At 38.9% G+C, this 22,592-nt stretch overlaps 1 protein-coding gene across 1 annotated transcript in view; it reads left to right on the forward strand.

Annotated features, from left to right (window-relative positions):
* The first annotated feature begins 1,951 nt into the window (after positions 1–1,951).
* The window catches only part of LOC106913930 (pleckstrin homology domain-containing family G member 3), a 37,596-nt gene continuing 16,955 nt past the window's right edge, over positions 1,952–22,592 (forward strand). Inside the window, exons 1-3 of the mRNA XM_014980383.2 lie at positions 1,952–4,022; positions 7,858–7,919; positions 20,582–21,120. Coding sequence (XP_014835869.2) covers positions 3,796–4,022; positions 7,858–7,919; positions 20,582–21,120 — 828 coding nt within the window. The 5' untranslated portion in view covers positions 1,952–3,795. The remainder of the gene's footprint in view (positions 4,023–7,857; positions 7,920–20,581; positions 21,121–22,592) is intronic.

Consider the following 22,592-nt stretch of genomic DNA (forward strand, 5'->3'; position numbering starts at 1 on the left):
ATTTTTGTAAAAAAAAAAATCGCTTATTCAAATCTGCCAACAGATTAAAGGTTGATTAAAAAAAAAAGTGTTTGCATAAACTGGTCTGACGTACAAGTTCACTGTGGACTTCTTCTGAAACCAACTTTTCTGGATTTATACTAAATGAAGACACTGAGTTATCTGCTGCTCATAGGATAAATCAAGCCTTTTGTAGAACCTCAGTTTTAAAATGTATGAGCTATCCCTTTTACGCTTCCTGTAGGCCATACCATGGAATAATAAGCTGTTGCTTTTAATGGAAAACATTTTCAAGTAGTTGTTGGATTGTTTGAAACTAGTTAGACACATTACAGTACACATTGATCAGAAATGTAACATTACCATACACACGAGCAAGAGACATACTATTATACAAGAATAACGTAAAAATTCCAACACAGTAATAAGTAATTATGGGATATGAATATAAGAGTGTACTTTGTATAAATTCCAATATATATGTTGGAAATTCAATAACACTACTACTGCAGCTACTGCTACTGATACTGATCAAAATGATTATAGTAATTGCAGAGTGTGATCCATGCAGTTGTGTGTCGCCACCAGGAGATGGCGACAGAGCTCCGTTGAACTTCAACGTGTTTCAGTGTAAAATCTTACGAATGAACTGATTCAGCAGTAATATTTTTTCAGTGCCATGGCCTGAGCTTTTTTTTTTTTTTTTTTTTTTTTTTGACTAGAATCATTGCAAGCAGAAGATATAATTCAAATGATCTAAATAAGGTACCGTCAATACTGCACCTATCCCCTTTGCAGCCCCATATACAACAATAGGGATCCATAAATATAATTTGCATAGTCATATTTTATTGTGTTTTAGGAATGCTTTCATTGTCCAGCATGTATTGTGCAAACTCTTATAAAAAATGAACAAAATGATGATACTGATACCATGTAGAAACAACAAAACAAACTTCGTTGTGAATCAAAGTGTAGCACTTTACAAAAAATGTTTATCCAATTGATATCCAGATATTCAGTCCAATTGTATAGACATTCAATATTGATTATATACATTCCAATTCCATCGAAGTTATAAAACTATGCAGTCAGTTTCAATTTTTTATGCCACCAAGAACAAGTTCTGATGGCTAATTGTGGTGTATTCCATTTGCTTGGGTGTCAGAACTGAACTTGGATTTGATAACATTAAACTCAACTTAAATATGTTTAGGATTCAGGGTCTGTCCTTTGAACTTTAAGTGATCATGCTAGCTGGTTTTAATAATGTTAGCTAAAAGCAACAGATTAGATGATGTGTTTCCAAATAGTAAACAGTTTTTGGACGCGGTGATCAGCAGAATTGAAAATTAATGTTTTCATTTGTCTTTCTCTGTAACTATGGTTTATTTGAAATATGTAAATAAAAACATTTTCTTAATTTTTATTATTCTTTCAGATTTCAATAAAATGCTATGTTAATTTTAATTTTAATTCTTTTGGCTCTTGTTTTTCCCTACTGGTTTCCGATTAGAATTTTCAAAAAAATATGTACTGACCTATAATCATAACAGCTCACTGCAAAATTAGGACACTTAGACGGCAGAGGTGCTCGGAAGTGGAGTCGTTATCTTTTGCAGCTGGAGTCACTCTGACTCAGTGCCATGCTTTTCGCTGTCGTAAAGCGCTGTTTGAATATTTCCGGGAGGCAGTGAAAGCAGCAGCAGCAAAGGCAGTTCCTTCGCAGTTCTTCAAAGATGCGGCGGCGGTGTGTTTTATACTCGGACCTGCTCTGGGATGTTTGTCTCTGAGAGGCATGTATCACGTAAAAAGAAGAAACTCAGCTGATTATTTCGTGTAGAGAGTTAGCAGCGAAGAGAAACTTTAGCCAGGAGTTTTGAGTCGCTGGAAGATAAAAAAAAAAAAACAAAGTTGGGGTATTCGGTACGTACGCTTTACTGAGAAACTTTACCCAGTCTCATCTGAATTAACGTCATTGTTTGCTAAACATGCTGAAATTGTGCATTTTGTTTAGGTTTAGCTGCTGTGTCTCTGGTGTTCTTTAAACAATGCCGTTTCATTCTCTTTTTTTTTACTTGTTTGTTTAAACTCGCGTGAGCATGTTTCAAAACCATCATGCTGGAAGTCAGCAATACTGATTTTTTTTTAAGTCTTAATATTACAAATAATCGGAATGCATGCATTTGAATTAGCTTGCAGTTGTAGATTAAGTTTAGACCAGTGAATTCGCCATTATGCTGCTGCTGCTGATGATGAATCTCTCCTTTGTGGCTGCTTTACTTGAAATCAGACTTTCTGCTTCATATAATTTTATAGCCTCCAAGCTGTACAGAAGCGGTGCCCTGGAGTTTCAGTCAGATAAGTTCTGTTTGTCTTTCTGACAAACCACTCTCACTTGAATGGACTTTGGACAGATGCTGCAGGGTGTATTTTATCCTCTTTATCACAGAAATTAGACAAATCTGAATCCCGGTGCTATTTCCTGCTCTCCTGCATCCCACTCCTCCCCCATGGTGCACACACTCTTCCCTTTGCAAACCGTATTGTTATTTCTAATGAGCACCCCACTGAGACAGTCAAATATTAAGCTCACTTTTAGGTCAGAAGCTCTCCTCAACCAGCAGCTGAAGAAGAATGGGGACAAAAATCAATCAATTACTGCTGAAAAGCTCCATCTTGTGCTTCTTCGACCCCATTTGACCTCTCGCACAATAACGTCTCAACATCATTTCTTACAAATGTTGCCTGAACAGAGCATTTGAATAGGTGGTCCAGACAGGAAGCTGCACAAGTGTGTCTTGGATCTCAGAGTTGGCCTTTGGTTACTTCTTCCACAGCGCTGGAAGACTCTAGCTGTGATAAAATCACCAGAGTTGCAGAATGTGAGGGCGGTTACTTCTATGGAGACCTTATAATTTTAAAACCTTCTTTCTTTGTCCTGAACTTGTTCGGTGTTGAGGGACAGTTGCAGCAGACCTTTTTAACTGTCTGCAGCCAGAGCTGCTCTGCAGACTTTACACATAATTTAAAGAAACTATTCACTGGTGTGTGTTTTATCCGACCACACCAACAACAAAATAGAACAGAAACAGCTGGATTTTGCATTGCAGGATTTCACTGAAAGTTAAGGTTTTAGAGAATAAAAAAAGAAGACATAAGAATGCTACTAATTCTGCTTTGTGTGCCTTTGGGTTGATAACATCACAAAAGGTTTCAAAGTGTTTGTTTTGTTCCAGGTTGCTTTAATTTTTTTTTGTCACAAACAGCTTCCAGTTTTTGTGTTTTCATTTCTTTTACTAGTATTTTCTGAAGTCTATTTAGTGTGTACACTAAATGCAAACACTTTACCATGGCTCAAACGTTTTGCAACAACCACACACAATAAGTAAGAACCTTTTTGTAGGAGGAAGTTGTTTAAAAACGGATGAATAAAGAGGAATAAACAAAAAAATAATAATGCACAAAATGACATTCAAGGGAAGTCTGAGTGGCTTTTTGCCTTATGAGATGTAACCAGAGGCATGCAAGTAGATTTTTATCCAGGTTGACTAATGATTTACAACAAAATATCAAAACAAGTAAAATAATGGCAATTTGTTGCATAGATGGTAATCTGTATCTGAAGTGAGTTTCATTGATTTAACGGAAAAGTCTAGAAAGTAGCTTTAAAGGCAACCTTCCAATGTTTATCTGAAAGAAGGCATTGCAGGAGCTGTGTGTCATTTTACATCCCTGAATCCTTGAAGGTCTAGCTTTGTTTTAAACAATCACAAAATAGCTTAGTGCCTTCAAATGTGGTGTGATGTACCTTTAAACTGCTACACTCCAGTTCTATTTGAAGACATGTTGTCTAATTTTACCCAGCAGTCCTGCCCTGTCCCCTGTCCAAACTGTTGCAGGGGATTAATGGAGGAGGACCTGTTGCCTTCTGCGTGTCTACCACTCATAATTTTAAGGAGTTTGAAATCTTCAGTTGCGACATGCTCACACAGATGGTATTTTTTAACCTCACATGCCAGGTATTTGCATTTGTGTTTTTATTGGATATTTTTGTAAGAGAAGAGTGCTATTTTTTTTTCTCCTTGTTCACAGCAGTGGGAAACAATTATTCCCCCATTAAACTTTATTTGAGGTGTTGAAATGTAGGTGTGCCATATGGGCTGCATGCCCCCTGGCTGTTCATTTGGTTGAATCACATCTTCCTGGCGTATTTAGAAATGCAGTGGAGGAAAATAAGAGGTTTGTTATGGGCTGTGTGTCTGTGTGAAGGTTGGACTAGGGTCTTTTGTCTAGTCGGTGGATTTATTTGAGTTGAAGAGTGGCCTTCAGGGCGTATTGTTTTCTCTAGAGAATGAAAAGCTGTTGGTCTCTTAAAGCCTGCATGTCAGAGAACAAACTGCAGGAGTAATGTGGGAAAAGAGGGCACTCACAGAAAAGCTTTTAAATGGGGTAGCGAAGAGGTCATGCAAGATAAACACCCCACCAGTTCTGATTTATTGAAAAAAAAAAAAAAACTCCTTCCCTCTTTCACTCTTAAAAGCCCCAAGTCCAGGTTAGGTTTTTATTTGTCATTGACCTAAATATCTGTCCTGACCGACGGTGTTTTTAAGAGAAATTCAAACCACAGCGTGTGACTGCCTCAAGACGCTCCAGAGTATTTATGTCATCCTTCCAATGTCCCATGTGAAGGCAAACACTTGTGGTAGATCTCATGCTGTGACAGAGGAGAGCAGGAGAAACATTTGGGCTCTTTTTGCTTTTGATTAGTTTATACATTTGAGTTGTAGAAACAATTGAGAATTTGTCATACAAATGTCTTTGTAAATTGGGATTTAAATGGAAATCTCTAATCAACAGAGACTCCTAGTCAACATACATTAAGGTCACAGAGAGAGTGAGATGCGTCATAACTTCAAATGAGAGAAAAATTCTGGATTTATTTTCATTAATATAGTTAAAATTTACAATGTGTCATATTTAGTGTTGGGGTAAAACTTGAAAACCGATGTTTAGACTTGCCCTTCGCGTTTGATTGAGCTTGAGCTATTTTGCAAAAAATAATGGCAGAAAGTACTGACCGTGGTGGGCTGGTGCCTGAAATTCCTGTCAGGTATTTATTTGTAAACATTGTAACAACTGTTGAAAGATGCATGGAGGTTGCGGAGCGCGCGACTAGAGCTTTCACCCGGTTTCGGTCACATCCTTTATTATTGTCTATGCCCTCTGTGTATCTTCCTGAAGCAACAGAGAAAGTGACTTATCTGAAGAATGAGGAGAAGTGGTGATTTCCTCTGTAGACATGGCTGCTGCTTTCACTTCTGCTTTAACCTACATTAGCTGAGGTAACATCTCCAGATAGACATCAAGATCCAAAGGACTCTTTCCTATAATATGTCAAATTGTACATCTTTGCTTAAGATAAATGCTTTACTTGTAAATGTTGCTTGAGTGATGCTTTTACTGTGCGGTGACGACTCCGTTTCTGCTTGATTTCCTTGAGTGACGTATCTTAGTTTACATCTATCCCCCTCAGTCATTTGTTTATTTTGGATAAAAGGTGCAATTCGGTCCTCAACATCCAAATATGTGTAAAGCCGTTGGAGCAGAAGAACAAGAAAGTATATCATCTCATCTGAAGTAGCGATCCTTTGCCCATCCTCTTGTTCGTAACCATCAGACTGGTTTTGTGGCATCTGTATCTAATTAAGGGGCAAGTTGAAAATTCCCATGCGGGGAGGTTCATGCTGTGGGTAATGCAGTCGTCAGCTGTGGGAACCAAATGCTCTCCATTTGTGTGAAATTGTATTTAGTTCAGACACAGGTGGTGGGCCTGGCATGAATGTATGGCTGTATTTAATGTTTTCTTTAGGATTGAAAATTTTGGTCCTACCCCCTCCTTCGGAAAACCAAGCATTAAAAATGGCCAAGTGGTATCCAAAAATTTAAACTTTTTTCTGAAAGTTGTACTTGTTTCCTTGTAAGGCAATTTAAAACTTTACAATGTCCCTGATTATAATCACTCCATAGAGCCTTTATTAAGACTGGAAGAGCATTTGGACACCCAGACGTCTGTGTGTTTCTAGGTTTGAGCTCATTATTCCCAGTCTAGTCAGTCCTTGACCAAAGACAGATTAGCATAGTTTTGGTCTGAAAATTAGGCCGGGCGAGCTAAGGGGTTGATGTGGGAGGGATTATTAAGGATTTCATTAGCTCAGTGTTCACCGAGATAAGTTGAAAGTCAAACTTTCAGTGGTTCTCCTCCATTTTTCACAAACTAACCTAGTTCTTAAAACGTAATTGAGCCTGATCAAAAGCTTTAGACTCTAAAGCTTAACATGTGAAAAAAGCCATACTGAGGTTTTAAAAATCTACAACCTAAAAACTTTAAAAATGTACATCATACTTGTTCTATGTTTTGAAGTCTTCTTTAATGAGAGGTTAGAGAAAAATGTGCTTTAGAGTATTTTTTTTTTAAGAATGTTAGAACATAGTGCAACACAGTGTTACCTCTCCCCAAAGTGTAACTGTGCACTGATGCTTAGCTGCCTGAAAGAAGAGTGTAAAGTTTTTTACATGCTATCCAGACCACTCTGACTCTTTGGAAACCATTCCACTGGCAAAAAAAAGGACAGTCAAGGTGTGGAAACTAGCACTGTTTTAAAACTAGATGTGGGAAGCTGTTTTAAGTAAATGTGCTTATTTGGTTTCATACATTTACTTTAAATTTTCAATTACAACATGGTATGATAGAACCTCAAACCTGACAATTATAGATAAGTAATTTAAAAAGAGACACTAAGAAACATGTAGAAAAATATGGTATTGTCTCGGTGTGTGCCATGCATAACACACTGTAGGTTTTATTTGGATCTGTTGTGTAAAAAATAATAATTTCAGTGGGGAGATTTTACAAGCTCTACATTAGTCCGAGCTGCAGCTGGAGGGGCCTTTGCCTGAAGCAGTGATCCTAATGTCCACATCCAGTTCTGTGACTTATATCCCTGCATTCCTGCACATCTTAATTGGTGAACCTCCGGGCAGCGGGTTTCGGCTGAGGCCCAGCTGGCCTCAGCTGGCCTTGCTGTCAGGTCGGCACAGTGGCCAGCAGATGTAGCGGGAACAATGCCCATCCTAATCCCTGAAGAATTCCTGCTCTCCTCAGATCTATCTGGCCAAAGAATGTGACATCTAAAAAGGCCCTGGGGCTCACCCGGGTCCGGAAAGGGACAATTCTCATGCGATGTGTTAATTTGCTGCAAGGAGGCTGAGAGGGGAAGTTGTGTGAAAGTGGCAGCACATTGACTCCGGAGGGATCCAGCTGAGAAAGCTACAGTCTGACATAAGACGGCAGAGAATCCTTGATGTGAACCCGTAACCCTGCTAGATGACTGGGACAGGTTTTGCTTTGATACGAATCTAATCAATCAAAGCAAGCTGAAGTGATAATGTTAATCAGTTTAGTCTTTAATAATAAGTAACATGCTTCCATTTGATTTGTAATCACTAAGCGATATTATATTTCTTTGCCAAAAAAAACCTACTCTCTCTTGATCTTTCCACACTGATTAGATTCAGCTCAAATCACCGTTTCCTTTACTTACCTCTACCGCAGAGCTACACTATGCATTACACAAGTCTGAGTAGCGAGCAGTGGAATGGGAAGAATTTCCCTCTGGTATAAGATCACAGTTCACTGTGTGCAGTCTGGAGAGAAAGCCTTTGACAAAATAATGATGTAGTTGATAGCCCAGCAGGGTGACAATGATAAACATTGTTGCTCTGTATTCACTGTACATCTTGGCTGGAAGTGTCTGGATCATGTCTGAATATTTGTGTTTTCCATTGTCACCTCAGAGGCCTGCGTGCCATGCCAGAGGGCTCCCATTCTGCTCGCCACCAGGGCCAAATGGGGGAAGGTAAGATCAGAGGAATATTCTCTGTTGTTGACACACATACAGTGCCTTACCAAAGTAGTGCGTTTTGTCACAGAAGTCAATGTATTTTATTGGGAGTTTATGTGAGAGAACCACCTTTTACTATGACTACAGCTGTAAGTAATTTTGGGTATGTCTCTACCAGCTTTACACATCTACCAAAAACAGTTTTATAGTTGTAGTTAATAGTTCTTTGTCACGCCTCAGTAAATACAAAGCTTTCTAAATACAACCACCCTGAGAGATCCATTAGAAAGTTGCTGCAGCAGAATTGTAGTTGGAAAAAAAACTGACATTCTTACTGGGAAAGTGAGAGATTTATTTTACTAACCCAGTCCTCAAAATCCAATAGAGCTGTCTCATACAGAAACAAAGTGATGATCATGGTGGATGAAAAAACCTTTTATGAGTTATACCTCATTAAATCTTAATCAGTAGTCCGTCCATCCATCCATCCATCCATCCATCCATCCATCCATCCATCCATCCACCCACCCACCCACTGTGGCACTGTACATATTGCCACAGTGTTTAAAAGCGCCACAAATATCTTCCCTTTCACTCACAACCCATTTTTCTGTCTGACCACTACTAAAGACCTCCAGAGCCAATAAAACATTGAAAAATCTCAAAACAGGTGTGCTTTCTTAATTAGTTGATTTCTGAAGGCAACTGTTTGCAGTTGATTTCATTTGGGTGTTTCAGAATAAAAAAAAAGCAAATACACATTTTGGGGTTTTTTTGTTTCTTTTTTTTGTGAAGCATTTTAAAAACATTTTCCTTCTTCATTTTTTTTTGCACTATTTTGTGTTTTCACATGAATGGCAGATAAAATTTAAAGTTATTAAAGCTCTAGGTTGCAGTCTGACAAAATGTGAGAAAGTTCAAGAGGGCTGTCCTTTCTATAAAACAACCATTATTATGATAAAGACTTTTGACAAATGGCTGCTTTACAGTGTCTGGTTCCCTTAAGACAATGTGCTAATTTAAAAGGCCTTCTGCAGCGCATACAGGGGAAAAATGATGGAAACAGAAAAGCAGAGGAAATGTAGAGACTTTGAGAGGCAGACTGAAAGAGCAATGAACTCCCCTCCTACACTCCTGACTGGCAGAGAGGCTCTTTGTGTGGCTGTGTGGAGCTCAGCCAACCTCATCTCGCACAACTGTAGCCCCCAGAACATGAGCACATAGACCCAGAACTTGTCAGGATCCCTGACAGTCAGGCTGGTTTGTCTAACCAGTGTTGCTGACCTTGTATGCTGGGGGCCACTCAGATTACGTATTATTTTAGAGTTTATAATCTCAATCGCAGAGCCGCTGCCTTGACACAGGACCTCTTTGTATTTGTTTGCCTGCTCCGTCCTTCAACCCACTATCTCCCCCTCCTCTGCTGCACACATTTGGCTCTGGACTTCCACTTTGGCTGAAGAATATCAGTGCGTCAATGGTGGCTTTTTGTTCCCCCCACGCCTGTCCCTTTGGTTCAGCTGTAGCCAGAGGAGGATTTTGGCGAGAGAAGACGTGTGCCACCCCCATGCAAATTTTGTCTCAATTTCCTCATAAGACTGTACTTCACCAAATACATTTCTTTTCTAGAGCTCACTTGTTGATATTAAAGTGTGACTAATTGATCCCTGTTCAATGACGGATTGGGGGTAGTTAAGGGGCAAAGCTGTTAGTAATGTGATTTCTAGATGAGGTGATGATTGGGTGTAGTTAACAGCGACGATTTCATGAGAAAGCACTTCGTCTGAGTATGATCACCTTCTAGCTGCAGATCCCACAAATAAAACAAGGCTGTTGGTTTAATGATGATGGCTCTACCAAGCAATAACTGACCTGAGGCTGCATGAAAAAGCAATCTCAAAGATAAGTCTCCTCTCTGACCTACTTAACCCCAAACAGGAATGTAGCTGTGTGTGCAGAACGTACAGCTTTACAGGGGTTCTGGGGTGGGGGACTGATGGATCATCTCCATTCACAGCAGCTTTTCCAGACCAGTGGACTTAGGATTGTGGACATAGATGGATGTCGGCAGGGACGGCTGCGTCTCTTGAGTGAGCTTGTTAAGGGGGCTTCGTGACCTGGAACTTTTCTTCATCTGTCTAATTGACTGTAGCGTTGATCACATGCAGCTCACGTGATAATTCAACAAATCCTGTTAAGGAAGTTTAAAATGAGTAAAAGTATACAAGCCAATTGAATCTTTCCATTTTACGTCTTATTACCTCCACCTGTTTCTTCAAGGACCATCATGTATTTAACTCTGTTTATTTTCGTATTAACCAGTCTGACAAAAAAAAAAAAAAAAACATTGGTTTTTGCTGCTTCTCCACAATGACCAAATGTGTGCGATACATGATTAATCTATCAACAATCTGTAGCGGTCTCTCCTGGGGATGTTTTTCTTGGTGGGATTCCAGTTGTGTCATTCTCTTTTTATTTTTAAGTGATGGTTCTATCTAACAAAAAGTGTTAAATATAGTTTTACAATCTAATTCTGCTTTAAACTTCTACAAAACATCATTCCTGACCTGTTTGTTGCATTCTTTGGTCTTCATGATTAGCTGTTTGTTCACTTATTTCCTCCAGCAACCTTTTAAGACCGGAAACAGAATATCTGTATTTCTACTAAGAATAAATTACACACAGTGAGTTTAATGATTAGACAAATAAGGCAGATGCTTTCGCTGGGTTTTATTTAGAATTATCGGAGTAAAAGGGGCGATATAGAAATGTAAGATACATCTCAAAACTTTAAAATGCATAATCTTGCTTACACTTCACAGTTACGCTCATTGTATTGGTCTGTTATAAATTCATAATCATTGAACTTTATTCATTAACATAAGAAAAACTGAATGCATTCTAACTCCTTTTTATGGCCACACAGCTATCGTAACTTACATTTATAACCCATCACGTTCTCTTTATTCTGACCTAGATCTTTAAACTACCAACAAAAGACCTGATTACAATGCATTTTATTATTTTATAGCCTTCGAAAATAACTTTCCTTTTATAGAGATCTTCCAGCAGATTACCCACATTAGTTACAGACTATCTCCACATTGGTTCTTGTTGTTAAAAGGCCTCCCTGAAGCCTATCCAAGAACTTCCTCTGCAGCACAGTCATTTCACATGTAAGCGAACCTATTTGTGAAACACTATAGAAAAGTAGAAAGCCATTGTATAATAATGTAGTCATTTTAGACTGTTCTGTTTCCTAAAAGGCTTTAGAGCCAGATACAGTGATGTTAGTTTGGCTGTTATGTACTATACATTTTACAAAGAGCTGAAAAGCGCAAGACAAAACACTTTCCCACCCAGTGTAACGCTACATTTGATAAAACAGTGTGATGTGTTAAGTAAATGAACTGCTCCTCCCTGAGCCTTCACACTTCACACAGCGGACTCGGCAGAGAGCTACTAACGGTTCAGCTGATTGGGGGCAGACTGACAAATTGGTGATAATGTTTACAGTGGGCTTCAGGCGTCAGAAGTGTGTATTGTCCAAAGGAAATGGGAGTTTTCAGCAGATCCTGCCTGGCTTGCAGCAAGCGAGCGCCTGAAGAGATTTTGGAGGGGATGAAGGCAGGGGGGTATTGTTGATGGAGGAGTCTGTAAAGTGGATCATCACATGCCTATGCTCTGAGGTCAGCTGGCACGGCTGGATCCTTTAAGAGGCAGAGGTTAAGAACGGAGGAGTTTTATAGGATAAGATTTGACCTTTTTTAGGAGTTTTGGCCCACTGGAACAATGGGAAGTCTGCCATTTTTATCTCATCCCTTTTCCTGTTGAAATCCTTTTAGCTTTTCCAGGAAAAAAAAAATTAAATAGAAAAACTACAGTCAATAAATGGCATAAATTCACAGACACACATTTACTTTCACTTCTGAGCTGCAGAATTCCCCTGAAAGTTCCCAGAACTGTTCGACCTTGTCTGTTGGCGAGGAATGCAGGTTCAGTTTGTATCTGTGTGTGCATTCACCGTCTGTTGTCCTCGAATGGTTTATTTACAGACCAGTGGGCTAATCATTAACAGAGCATTAAAAGCCCATAGCAAGGCCAAATACAGCTGTACATCAACCATCTGGTGCATATGAAAGACAAAAACTCTTGAAGTTAGCAGGATTCTTTCCTCTCCATTGAGGAATAACAAACCAATCCAGGCCTTTGGATTCAGTTTCTGATCACCAGGGTTTAGATCAATGCTGTTGGATAATGGTCCATGAAGTCTGAAGGTTTAATCTGCGGAGGCACCATTCATGCTTACACCTCACACCTCCCTGACAGGAGGCTATTCATCAGTACCAGGTGGGGAGGAGTTGTTCCTGAAGGACCTCAGACCAGCTCTTCGTCCAGCATGAGTCTCTGGGGGAGGAACAGATATCCAGAGGTTGTGAAGGGGTCTTTGAAAAGGAAGTGGTGAATGGATCTTGAAGAGTGGAAAAGCTTTATTAAGACATAGAGCAAAACTTTTCCCCTCTTTATTCTCTAGAGGACAAGCAGGTCACGCACTTCATTTAAAGAAATCCTAACACACTTGTTTATATGATTAGCTGTTGTTTTCTGTCTAGTGCATCTCATGAAGTCCGAGTATTGTTGCCAAATTAATCTGACCAATCTAGCACAGTAGCCATGGCCATTAAATAAAAATATTTGTACTTTTGACATTACAGCAACATGTCAAATCTAAATGGAAAATGTAAAGCCTTTAGTACAATCTACCCTTTCCTGGTAGATTGCTGTGAAGATGTTTGAATTGATCTAACAAAGTAAACCAACACCAGAAGATGTCTTGGTTCCCCAGATCACCACTGACTGTGGATACTTTACTCCTGACTTTGGAATCAGCATATCTCCACTTGTTCAGCCTCTGGGACTTTGATTTTAAATAACAGAATGAAAAATGTGCTTTAATTTGAAAAGAAAACTTTAGCCCACAGTCTCTTTCTCGGGAGGAGCAGCTATATCTTTGTGGAGTGGCCCTTTAAGTCCCGACTTTGGCTGCAGTCCTTCCCTCTGAATGTCACAGAATGACTGCTGCTTTTGTGTTTATTCCCTGTTGCAATTTTCCTTCCACTCAGTTTTATATTATTATGCTTGTAAACCACAATGTATGAGCAGACAACTTTTTTAGCAATGACCTTTTGTGGCTTATCATGAGCAGAGTGCCAAAAATCTGCTGAGCAGCTGCCAGATCAGCAATCCGTAACATAACATATTTGTTTTAATTTTTTTTATTATTATTCTTGTTGGTCTTATGTAATCATATTTTTTTTTTGTGTGCAACTGGATTTTGATCTTCGTTAACTATAATTATTAACAGAAATAAGCACTTGAAATCTATTGTTCTCTGTGTTAGAAATGTATATAATAAGAGATTCACTTTTAGAATTTAATTAAATAAACTCACCTTTTGGTAATATTTGAATTTATTCAGATGCACTTGCATAAATTAAACAAGGTATAAAGATGGCCAATTTTCTCTTTACATCTAAAACCATAACTAATTAGCTTCTTTAGGGAAGATCTCTTTTTAGAAATGGTGTGGAAAGAATTGCTTTATCTTGCTGCCTGGAAGAACCAGGAAACTTGGAAATAAAAATCATAATCCAAGATGACTATCACTGGTCTTGTAGCAGCAGATGTCTCGGGGAAATATCACAAGTTGTCGTTAGTTGTGATTCACCCTCCAAAGGTTCAGATTCATCATCTTTTGATGCATGAGTCATTATGAATCAAGCAGAAAGGGCTGAGCAAAGGTTGACTGTTTTACTTGCAGGAACATGTTCTTCCACTAGGATCCATGCAGTGTTGTCTTTGTTACATAAAAAATAATGCTTGTTTTTGAGTTCTTAAAATAAAAATGAAGGATGGATTTTATGACGGATCTGCTGTAGGCTGGTATCTGTTATGTAATATGTGGGTTTTCTTGGAATAAGGCTTTTATTTTTCAAATGCCAAAAGTTCCCTATTAGCTTTCAGATAAGCATTTGCATGTTGAACATAGATGCAGACTGCGTTGTTCCTGTTTCTGCATCTTATTTGCTTAGAAAACAAAGCACAGTGTAGCTCAGCGCAGAGAATATTTAAGGCTACCAGCTGTTAACACAGGCTACAGCTCGACTTCCAGCTAAGTTCAGGTGAACTAGTCATGAAGGTGCGCCTCTGTGGGAGAGTGATTCCTTCAATGGAGAGATGACACGCTTTTCATCCTGTCATATAAAACTGAGTCACTCAAGTTTCTGGAATTAGACCTGTATTTGGGAAAAAAGTGATTTCGAAACCTTTGTAACATGGTCTTTCACTTTGCTCACTTCGCTGGGGAAATGTCATCACCTTCACAATAAGGTATGGAAACATTGTTATTTTGAAAACTGTACAATGTCTCAAATAAGTTGCTTTTAACAGGGTTAATTTTTTTTTTTTGTTACACTTGAATGTTACATCACCAACAACAAATTTTATTGTCGAAGATGATGATGATTTCATTTTAAAGGGAAAAAACTAACCTTATGTACATGTATGTATAACATACTGAAATACGTGGCAGTATTGTTGCCCACAATGAAGTAGTCTACGCAATCTAAAAAAGCAATATTTTATGTCCCAATGTCAAGGAAATTAAGAATAGTTGAGAAAACTGTAATTGACAAAAGAATGTTGGGAAAGAAATGCTTATATGGACATTTTAAGGCTTTGGGACCCCAGCAAACACAAAAACATGAATTTTTACAAACACAAAAAACAATCAGTGGTGAACTTTCCTAGGAGAGGTTGGCCTACCATAATTACTCCAAGCAAGTATCAACAAATCATCCAGGAGGAAACACTGCAGACCTTACTTCAGTTGATGTAATTGTTCATGATTCAACATTTGGAAATAGACAAAAAGTTGCATTCATGGGAAAGTTTTAGGACCAAAACCCCTGCCGACCTGAATGGGACACCAAGGCTCCTCTTATTTTACATCTTGATGACCCAGGAAATTTTTGGGAACATTTTCTGCAGACTGATAAGACAAAAGTTAAACTTTTATGATGGTGTGCACCCTGCTGGAGTAAAACTGCCAAAGCATTTAAAGAAAAAGAAATTAAGAAAATGATTTCAACAAAAATAACCCTGAAGCTGACCAAGATCAGGATGACTTCCCATGATAAAACCAGAAAATCTGGTCTTTAGCAAAAGATTCTTAATTGTTTATGAACACAGGTACACATTTTCTCTTGGCACCAGTTGTTGCCGCAAAGGTTGGTACAAGCAGTTATTAGATTTAGAGTGCAGTTACTTTTTCATATTGGACCAGGTTGGTTCAGCTTGTGGTTTTTTCTTAATTTATAAAATCATTATGAGAAAATTGCTTTTCTATTCAGTCTGATTGTTTTTCTCTGACATAAAAAAAATTCTTGATAATCTGAAAAATGACAAAAAAAACAGAAGATAACTGTGATGGGGCAAATACTTTTTTTCATAGTACTGTAATATTAATGCATCTTAAAGATTGTCATAGTCTGTTGATCCATTGACTTTTTCAGTTTTCTAGGAATTGTGCTATGAAATTAAACAGACTTTATGATGACTTTTGTTCATGTTTTGATAGCTATTCCCTGTCAAAAACACGTTACACCGTAAAAAAGTTAATTTTAAAGCATCCCATCATGTAAGGCACAAGACTATGGCAATTTCCAATGCCAGAGAAAGCTAAATTTTGTTTTCCTTATGCATGTATTTTGCATGATCATCTGCATAGAGGTTTGCATGATCCGATCAGAGAAAGCAAGTCTTATCATTTCAGTGTTGTGCAACTACCAGTTAACGTCAGCGCTGCAAGCTGTGGCTTATCGCGTTGTCAGGGGATGTGTTAAACTTCAGCTGCAGACAAGTCACTGGAGACACGTTGATGTATCCCAGATCAAGTCACTGGGGCTTGTTGCAAAAACATATTATTGTTTTTCTCTGAGTGTCTGTCATTAACAAGGAATGCAAAGCCAGCATTTAGTCAAGCTGAAGAATTTCTAAAATAAAAGGATTCTTTGTCTTTGTTTCACCGACAGCTTCAGACAGGGATCATCCATCCTGTTCATGTGACAACAACCTTTTTGGGGAAGAAAAAAAATTTAATGACCAGGTGTTGGAGTGTTTCTTTCAATGTTTCTATTCATCTCTCAGTCTGCCCTATAAGACTTTGCTTGGTATGCATATGACTATGGTGTTAGAGTCAGACATATTTATGAAATGTCTGTGCTGTTAACAGTCTGAAAGGAAAGTAAGTGAAGACCTAACATTACTAGGTCTAGACTGATTAATCACTCAGCCCTTTGCTCTTAGTTATGGAAAAAAAAGACCCATTTTGTACCTGCTTTGTCCTGGTGAAGCTCATCTCAGCATCACTAGATGACAGGAGTACAAAAGAACCATTTCAGGTTATAAGTAATATTTTAAAATAACATAATTGATTAGTAGTTCTATAGCTGCAGAGGAATTGAATTCAAATATGTTGCTATGGAGATCTAAAAGTCCAAAATAGGTGTGTGTGCGTGTGTGTGTGTGTGTGTGTGTGTGTGTGTGTGTGTGTGTGTGTGCTCCATTCTTCACATACCTTTAACTGTAAATTTTAAACATACTCTGGCAGTGAACAAAGAGAATTTCAAGAATTACAATGAGAGGTTGGAGGAGTTTTTCAGGAATTTTAACTATCATCCTTCTAAAAATAGTTGGTTTTTCAGCACTGATGGCTTAAGGTCTTAAGGTTTGAAAAAAGTTGATCAGTAGAATGTTATCTAACTGCTGTACAATCCCTTTGGCCTTGACTCGGCTAACAGTTATACAGTGGCATGACCATGTAATTACCATCCTCTCTCCCCCATCTTTCTTCTATATTAAGCTTTAGTAAAAATCAATTTTTTTTGTAAAAGAATTAGAAATGTATTTAATACTACCCCTATATGAGGTTGTCTATATGAGGTTCGCGCCATGACTCTTCTGTCTCCATCCAGTCCTGTTGCGAGTGTCCTGTGTGACTATGTCCTGCCATCCTTTTGTCCTCCACTACACAACCTATCCAGCGTCTTACGTTGGTCTTAACACATGCACTATGTGTACATGTAAATATTTAAGTAGATATTTTTGTACACATTTACACATAAATACCTAAAAGTATGTAACTTTTATGAAAAAAAAATAAGTGTTTTACTTATTAGTTGAAACTGCCACTATGTTGTTTCCCCCATTCTCAAGCTAGTTTATCCACCGATGATGGCAGATAAACTGTTTATCTGGAACGGTAAATTGTTTAGCAGCACTTACATGTATTTGATTGACAGCACTAAGACCCTCCTCCTTGCTCTGATTGGTGGTTTTTGACCAGGAGGAGTGCATTTCTTAAATCAGAACTATTTACATCCATACAACTTCTAAAATAATTTATTGACTGTTATATCTAATATCTAATTAAGCTGAAAATACAATTTTGAATGAATGGTTGGTTTTCCTGCTGTTTGTAGAAAAATGATTGCCATTCTTGCCTTAAAAGTGATACTTTCACATCAGTGTAATTTGTAGTTAAATATTTATTAATTAAAAAAAATATTGCTTTATTTTTATCTCAACATTTAACAAAATGACTGTGGGTTAATTTGTTGCTCCAAGGTCTGTTTATATCAAAAAGGCTCCAAAAACAATCAACCTAACAAAAGAAAGCAAAGATACTGGAGCACAGAATCACAGTTGGATATGTTGTCTTTCAGATTAGTATCAGCAAAATAAAGAACTGTGCAAAAATACAACATGGTTGCAATTTTGTGAGTATGTCAGGGCTTTGGTTGGACCCACACAGTACCCTGCTCTTCACATCTTGCAGCAAGGTGGCACAGTAACAGGAATGCTCTTTGCCACTCTGTGTACAGATCCCTCAGAGATTAGTAATAAATGTCTCCACATGTGAGTTGTACCAAGCAAATAAAGACAGATACTTTCCAGTGTGTGGAGTTAGTTTATCCCCTCTATTGTTTATTGTTTAAAAGTGTAAAGAAAAATCCTGACATAGAGGAAGCCACAGGGGATGGAGAGGGCTTTGTAAATGACCTCATCTTTTTTTTTTCTTTCTTCCTTTTTTTTTTTTCAAAACAACAAGCAGGCTGGAAACGCCTTGCACTGCTTTGCACAGAACCAGGCATTCAGCTCTTCCAAGATAACCAGGTCATTTGCATTCCTTTGCGCAGCTTGTTTTCACATGGGCAGCTCTTGGTCCACCACAAAACGTGCGGTCTGTGTGGTATCAGCTGTAGATAATTCCTGCCTGTGGAGCCTGTATCTGAAGTGGTCAATCAAAGCCGCTGCAGAGGTCAACCTTGTCCTTAATTTAAGAGTGTGCTCTGGCTATAGATACGTCGTGAGTGTGTTTGCACCTTTACCGCAATGCTTGACATGCATTGTAACTCTGGTCATGCAAAAGTGACGCAGTTATTCTTTTGAATGGTATCTGAGTGTATAAATACAGGCTTTAAACTTGGGATGTTCTGTTCCTCTGACTGCTTTCTACTTGGCCGTGTTTGTAGCTTTATTCGAGAGGAACATTGGGTGGGAGGAAGCCATGGAAAGAGGAAGCAGTTTTCACATGGCAGACTCAAACCCAAACGCATCAATAGAAGCAGATGCATTGTTTTAACTCATGTCGGTATACTCCCTTTACACCACGAGTCATGTGATTTGTCACAGAGCGTAAACGGCCTTCTCTAGTGGTCGACGTCTGCTTGCCAACTCAGCCGTTTCTCCCAGAGAGGTTGTTCATGGGAACTCTGCTGCTGGGAAGCTTTGGTGTGGACTGCGGATCAAGTACTCCACTGTGAACAACATGAGCTCAATACTGACTGACTCATGGAAAAGATTAGGGATGCCAAGGGGTGGAAGTGTGTGAATCTGCATGAAGAAAAAGAAAGTTAGTGTTCTCATGTAAGGTACACATTAAACTGCTGTAGCCACTTTCCTGTCTTTGAAGCTAAATACAAAAAAAAATATTTGAAGTTCTATGCACAGAGGTGAACTCCAGATATCAAACCGGTTTATTTTTTCACAATATAAAGTGACAGTTGTGGCTGGTTGACCCAAAGACATACAATTGAGGATTGGATTGATGCTGAAAACTTGTCAGCGATCGCGTGGAGTAAAATTGTAAAAAAAAAAAAAAAACATCTGCAAGGCATTACCCTCATTTTGCTGATTAGCTTAATGATGGTTTGTGCGACATAGATTTTTATTTATTAGGCTGAACCTAAATGAACAGACAAAGCTCCACTTCTTTAACTTGGTAGAATGGTATTGGCCTTTTTTGGCCTTTAAGGAAGTGCAGCTCTCTGCACAGTGGCTGCTCAGTGCTCCATTCTCACACTGGTATTATTTCACATATTTAGGAAATGCTTCTAAGGAAAAGTCCCCATCTGGACAGGAAGGGAGTGAAACACAATATGGATTAAATTTCTCTTAAATTCAGACATAGTTCTATAAAACATATAAACAACACTCTGTCTCCTTACCCCTGTATTTTTTTTAAACTCTCATCAGCTTCCCATGCTCTGTTTATCCAAGCTTCAACCTTCAGTAGTCTGGAGAACAAGAGGAAATGGCTGAGTTTTCCATCGACTGTTCAGTGTTGCAATTAGGCCATGTCAGTAATGATTTGTGGCAGCTCTTTTACTGTAAAATACTGTAAAATACAGCTCCTTGTTTCAGCCTGGGAGTAGACAGGCAGAGCTCTTGGCTGTCTTTTGCAGAGTCTGAAATATCAATGTTTTCAGAATGTAAACAACTGGCATATATTTGATATTTTGTTATTATGTTGTTTATCTGAATGCAGCTTGAGCAATGCAGCTCAATGACATTAGCATTAAAGATGCAGTGGTCAGATATTTGTGGGCAACCTCCAATCTATGGGTTTTGCAAATCTTTGACTTGCTGATGCTTCTTTTGGTTACTCAGATTTTTAAACAAATTTTTAATTCTCCAACCTTCCTGATATTAGCGCTCACTACTTCCCACAGTGGAAGCAGTCACTGCACATTTAAAACAAAGACAAAATTGTAGTAGCATGTTAGCACAGTTTGCATCTGTAAACGTAAACATTGGCGCCTCTATTAGTAACCTAGAAAATGTAGATCTGTATCTTAACTCACAGATTTCCAAATGACTGCCGACATTTCCACTTCCAGGGTACGAGTATAATAGACGTTGGATGAAAGTTCAAATGGATAAAACACAATAGCATAATCAGCCGTCCAGGTGTCTATTGAAGTTAACTATGAGTCAATTTGCTCCTTCGCCAATTTGACTAAACATTCCCAAGGCATACGTTTTAGTCCTTTAGTATTTCGTACTGCAGTATGCAGGTTAACATCCTTGTTTCACGCCCAAAAATGTCATTTAAGAAACGACCAAAAACTACTAGAGTACGAAATGCCACAGGAGTAAAATAATGTAGAAAACACTGACATCATAGAGCTTGTTGTAGACCTCTTAACCAGGAATGGCATTACAGAAGATGCTGTAAATGTGATCAAATCTTGCACCTTTCTCTACTTCCAGTGTTTTTTTTTTCCTGTTTACCTTTCTCAGATATTGACACCTACATTTTGTGTTGTTCCCAGAATCTTCTCAGTTGTCATCGCCCCTCTCCACCAGCGACCATGTCAAGGATAACATAGATTTTGGCCCAGACTACTACAGCCAGATATGCGTGGAGCCACTGGACGGAGAGGGCGAACGTCCCGTGAGCCTGGTGTCCACCTTGTCCTCTGGTTCGTCCGCTGATAGTCAAAGCCTTTTTGGAAGTACGGCAGCACTTCCGTCCTCTATCACAACTCCCCTACCAAGCAAGGAACACATAGACCTGGAACTGAGCCCAACACAAGGCACCAACGGGCAGGCTGGAAGTCAGAGTCCTCACCTCAAAAGTTCTGGTGGCGGCTGGCGGCGGCATCTTGAGGCCTGTGTGATCAACAACCAGAGGAACAACAACGCCTCTGCCAGCAGACTGGCGAGGGGTAAATTCCTTCACATGACCGCTTCGCCTGTTGTCACAGACACTATGGCGCCCAACCCAAAGCTTACCTATGTGGACCGCGTTGTCATGGAGATTATTGAGACGGAACGCATGTACGTCACAGACCTTAGCAGCATAGTGGAGGTAGGTTTATACTCAAACTTAATGTGTGTCATACTATTTTATGCCAGGTCTTGCTTTTGTAGGTTCTAACACATTTCCTTCCAGGATTTACCTTTTTTTTTTTTTTTTTTAAGGTCCATCCATCTTTCCATCAATTCTAACCAACTTGGTCGCTTAAAAAAAAGCATCCCACAGCGTATTGTTGCTACCACCAGTGGGAACGGTGTGTTCATGGTGACTTCCAGTGTTAGTTTCCTACCACGTATAGAGTTTAAGATTTAACCTCAGTTAAATTTTGCTTTTATCCAACAACAGCTTTTCCGTTCGTGTTCCCTGCAGGACTTGAGACTTTATTTTTGCAATGGCTTTTCTTCCTTCCTTTCCCAGATTTGTGCATGGTCATCAGTTGTCCTGCCAGCAGATTTTCCCACCTGAGCTCTGGATTCATGTTCTGCATGTAGTGTTAATCTCCTTGCCCCTTCTTCTTCCTGTCAGTTTAACTGGGTGGCTATTTCTCAGTAGGTGTGTCACACTTGTTGTTTTCAGATGATAAATTGTATAGTGCTTCATGATATTCTAAAAGTTTAAGATATAGATTTTTAACCTCTGCTTTATTTTAGAGATGCCTGGTGTGTGTTTTTTTTTTTTTTTGTCCTTCATGACGCCGTTTGGTCACTAATGTCCTTCAACAAACCTCTGAGGCCTTCATAGAATAACTTGTTTTATGCTGAGGTGAAGGTGATGTCTAATTTACTGCAACAAGGTGACTTCTGAAAGCTGCACTGGATGTTATTGAAGGATGAAGCAGAGCACATATGTCCCCAAGTTTCTTTATGTTGAAAACTATGAATGAATTTGCTAAAATTTGATAATTATAGTCTGTTATCTATAATTCCAATAAAGTGGTGTGAGAACTTTAACGGGAGATTGTATTCATGTTGAGCCATCATTTTATATTGCTGCCAATAATATGTATTTTGTGTGTATTTGACCCACGTTGGCACTCGACTGTGACATCATGTCTGCAGTCCTCATTAGAAGTAATATATTGAATTTGAAAAGCCAGACACCGGTGCAGAGAGCTTCCACTCAGTCTCTTGGAAGGGGAATAATGTCTCCTGTGTTCCAGGCAGCTGTTTGTGAATTAAAAGTGTTTTGGAACCCTCTGTTGGATTTTTCTTCCTCATTCAAAGCCCCAATATGATTTTCCCTCTTTCTAAATAGATCAGCCAGTGGACAAAAATGCATGCCAGACATCTGGTTGTTGCTCTCTCTTTGCTTACAGGTTTTCTTGTTTATAAAGATGAAAGCTGACGAGCAGTTCATGATCTGGACTGGCTTTGTTGCATAAACACTGTGTATTTACAGTGCAGTGAACGTTTACAGCCTGTGCAGCCTGGGTTTATAGATCGAGCGCTCATATTTCGACTGAAATGGGGGTTTCCTAGTGCAGACATCACCAGCGGCTGGGTTTATGTGCTTTGAGATTGTAA

The sequence above is a fragment of the Poecilia mexicana genome, unplaced genomic scaffold, assembly GCF_051168715.1.
Source record: "Poecilia mexicana isolate PSO_F unplaced genomic scaffold, ASM5116871v1 scaffold_22, whole genome shotgun sequence".
Taxonomy (NCBI): Eukaryota; Metazoa; Chordata; class Actinopteri; order Cyprinodontiformes; family Poeciliidae; genus Poecilia; species Poecilia mexicana.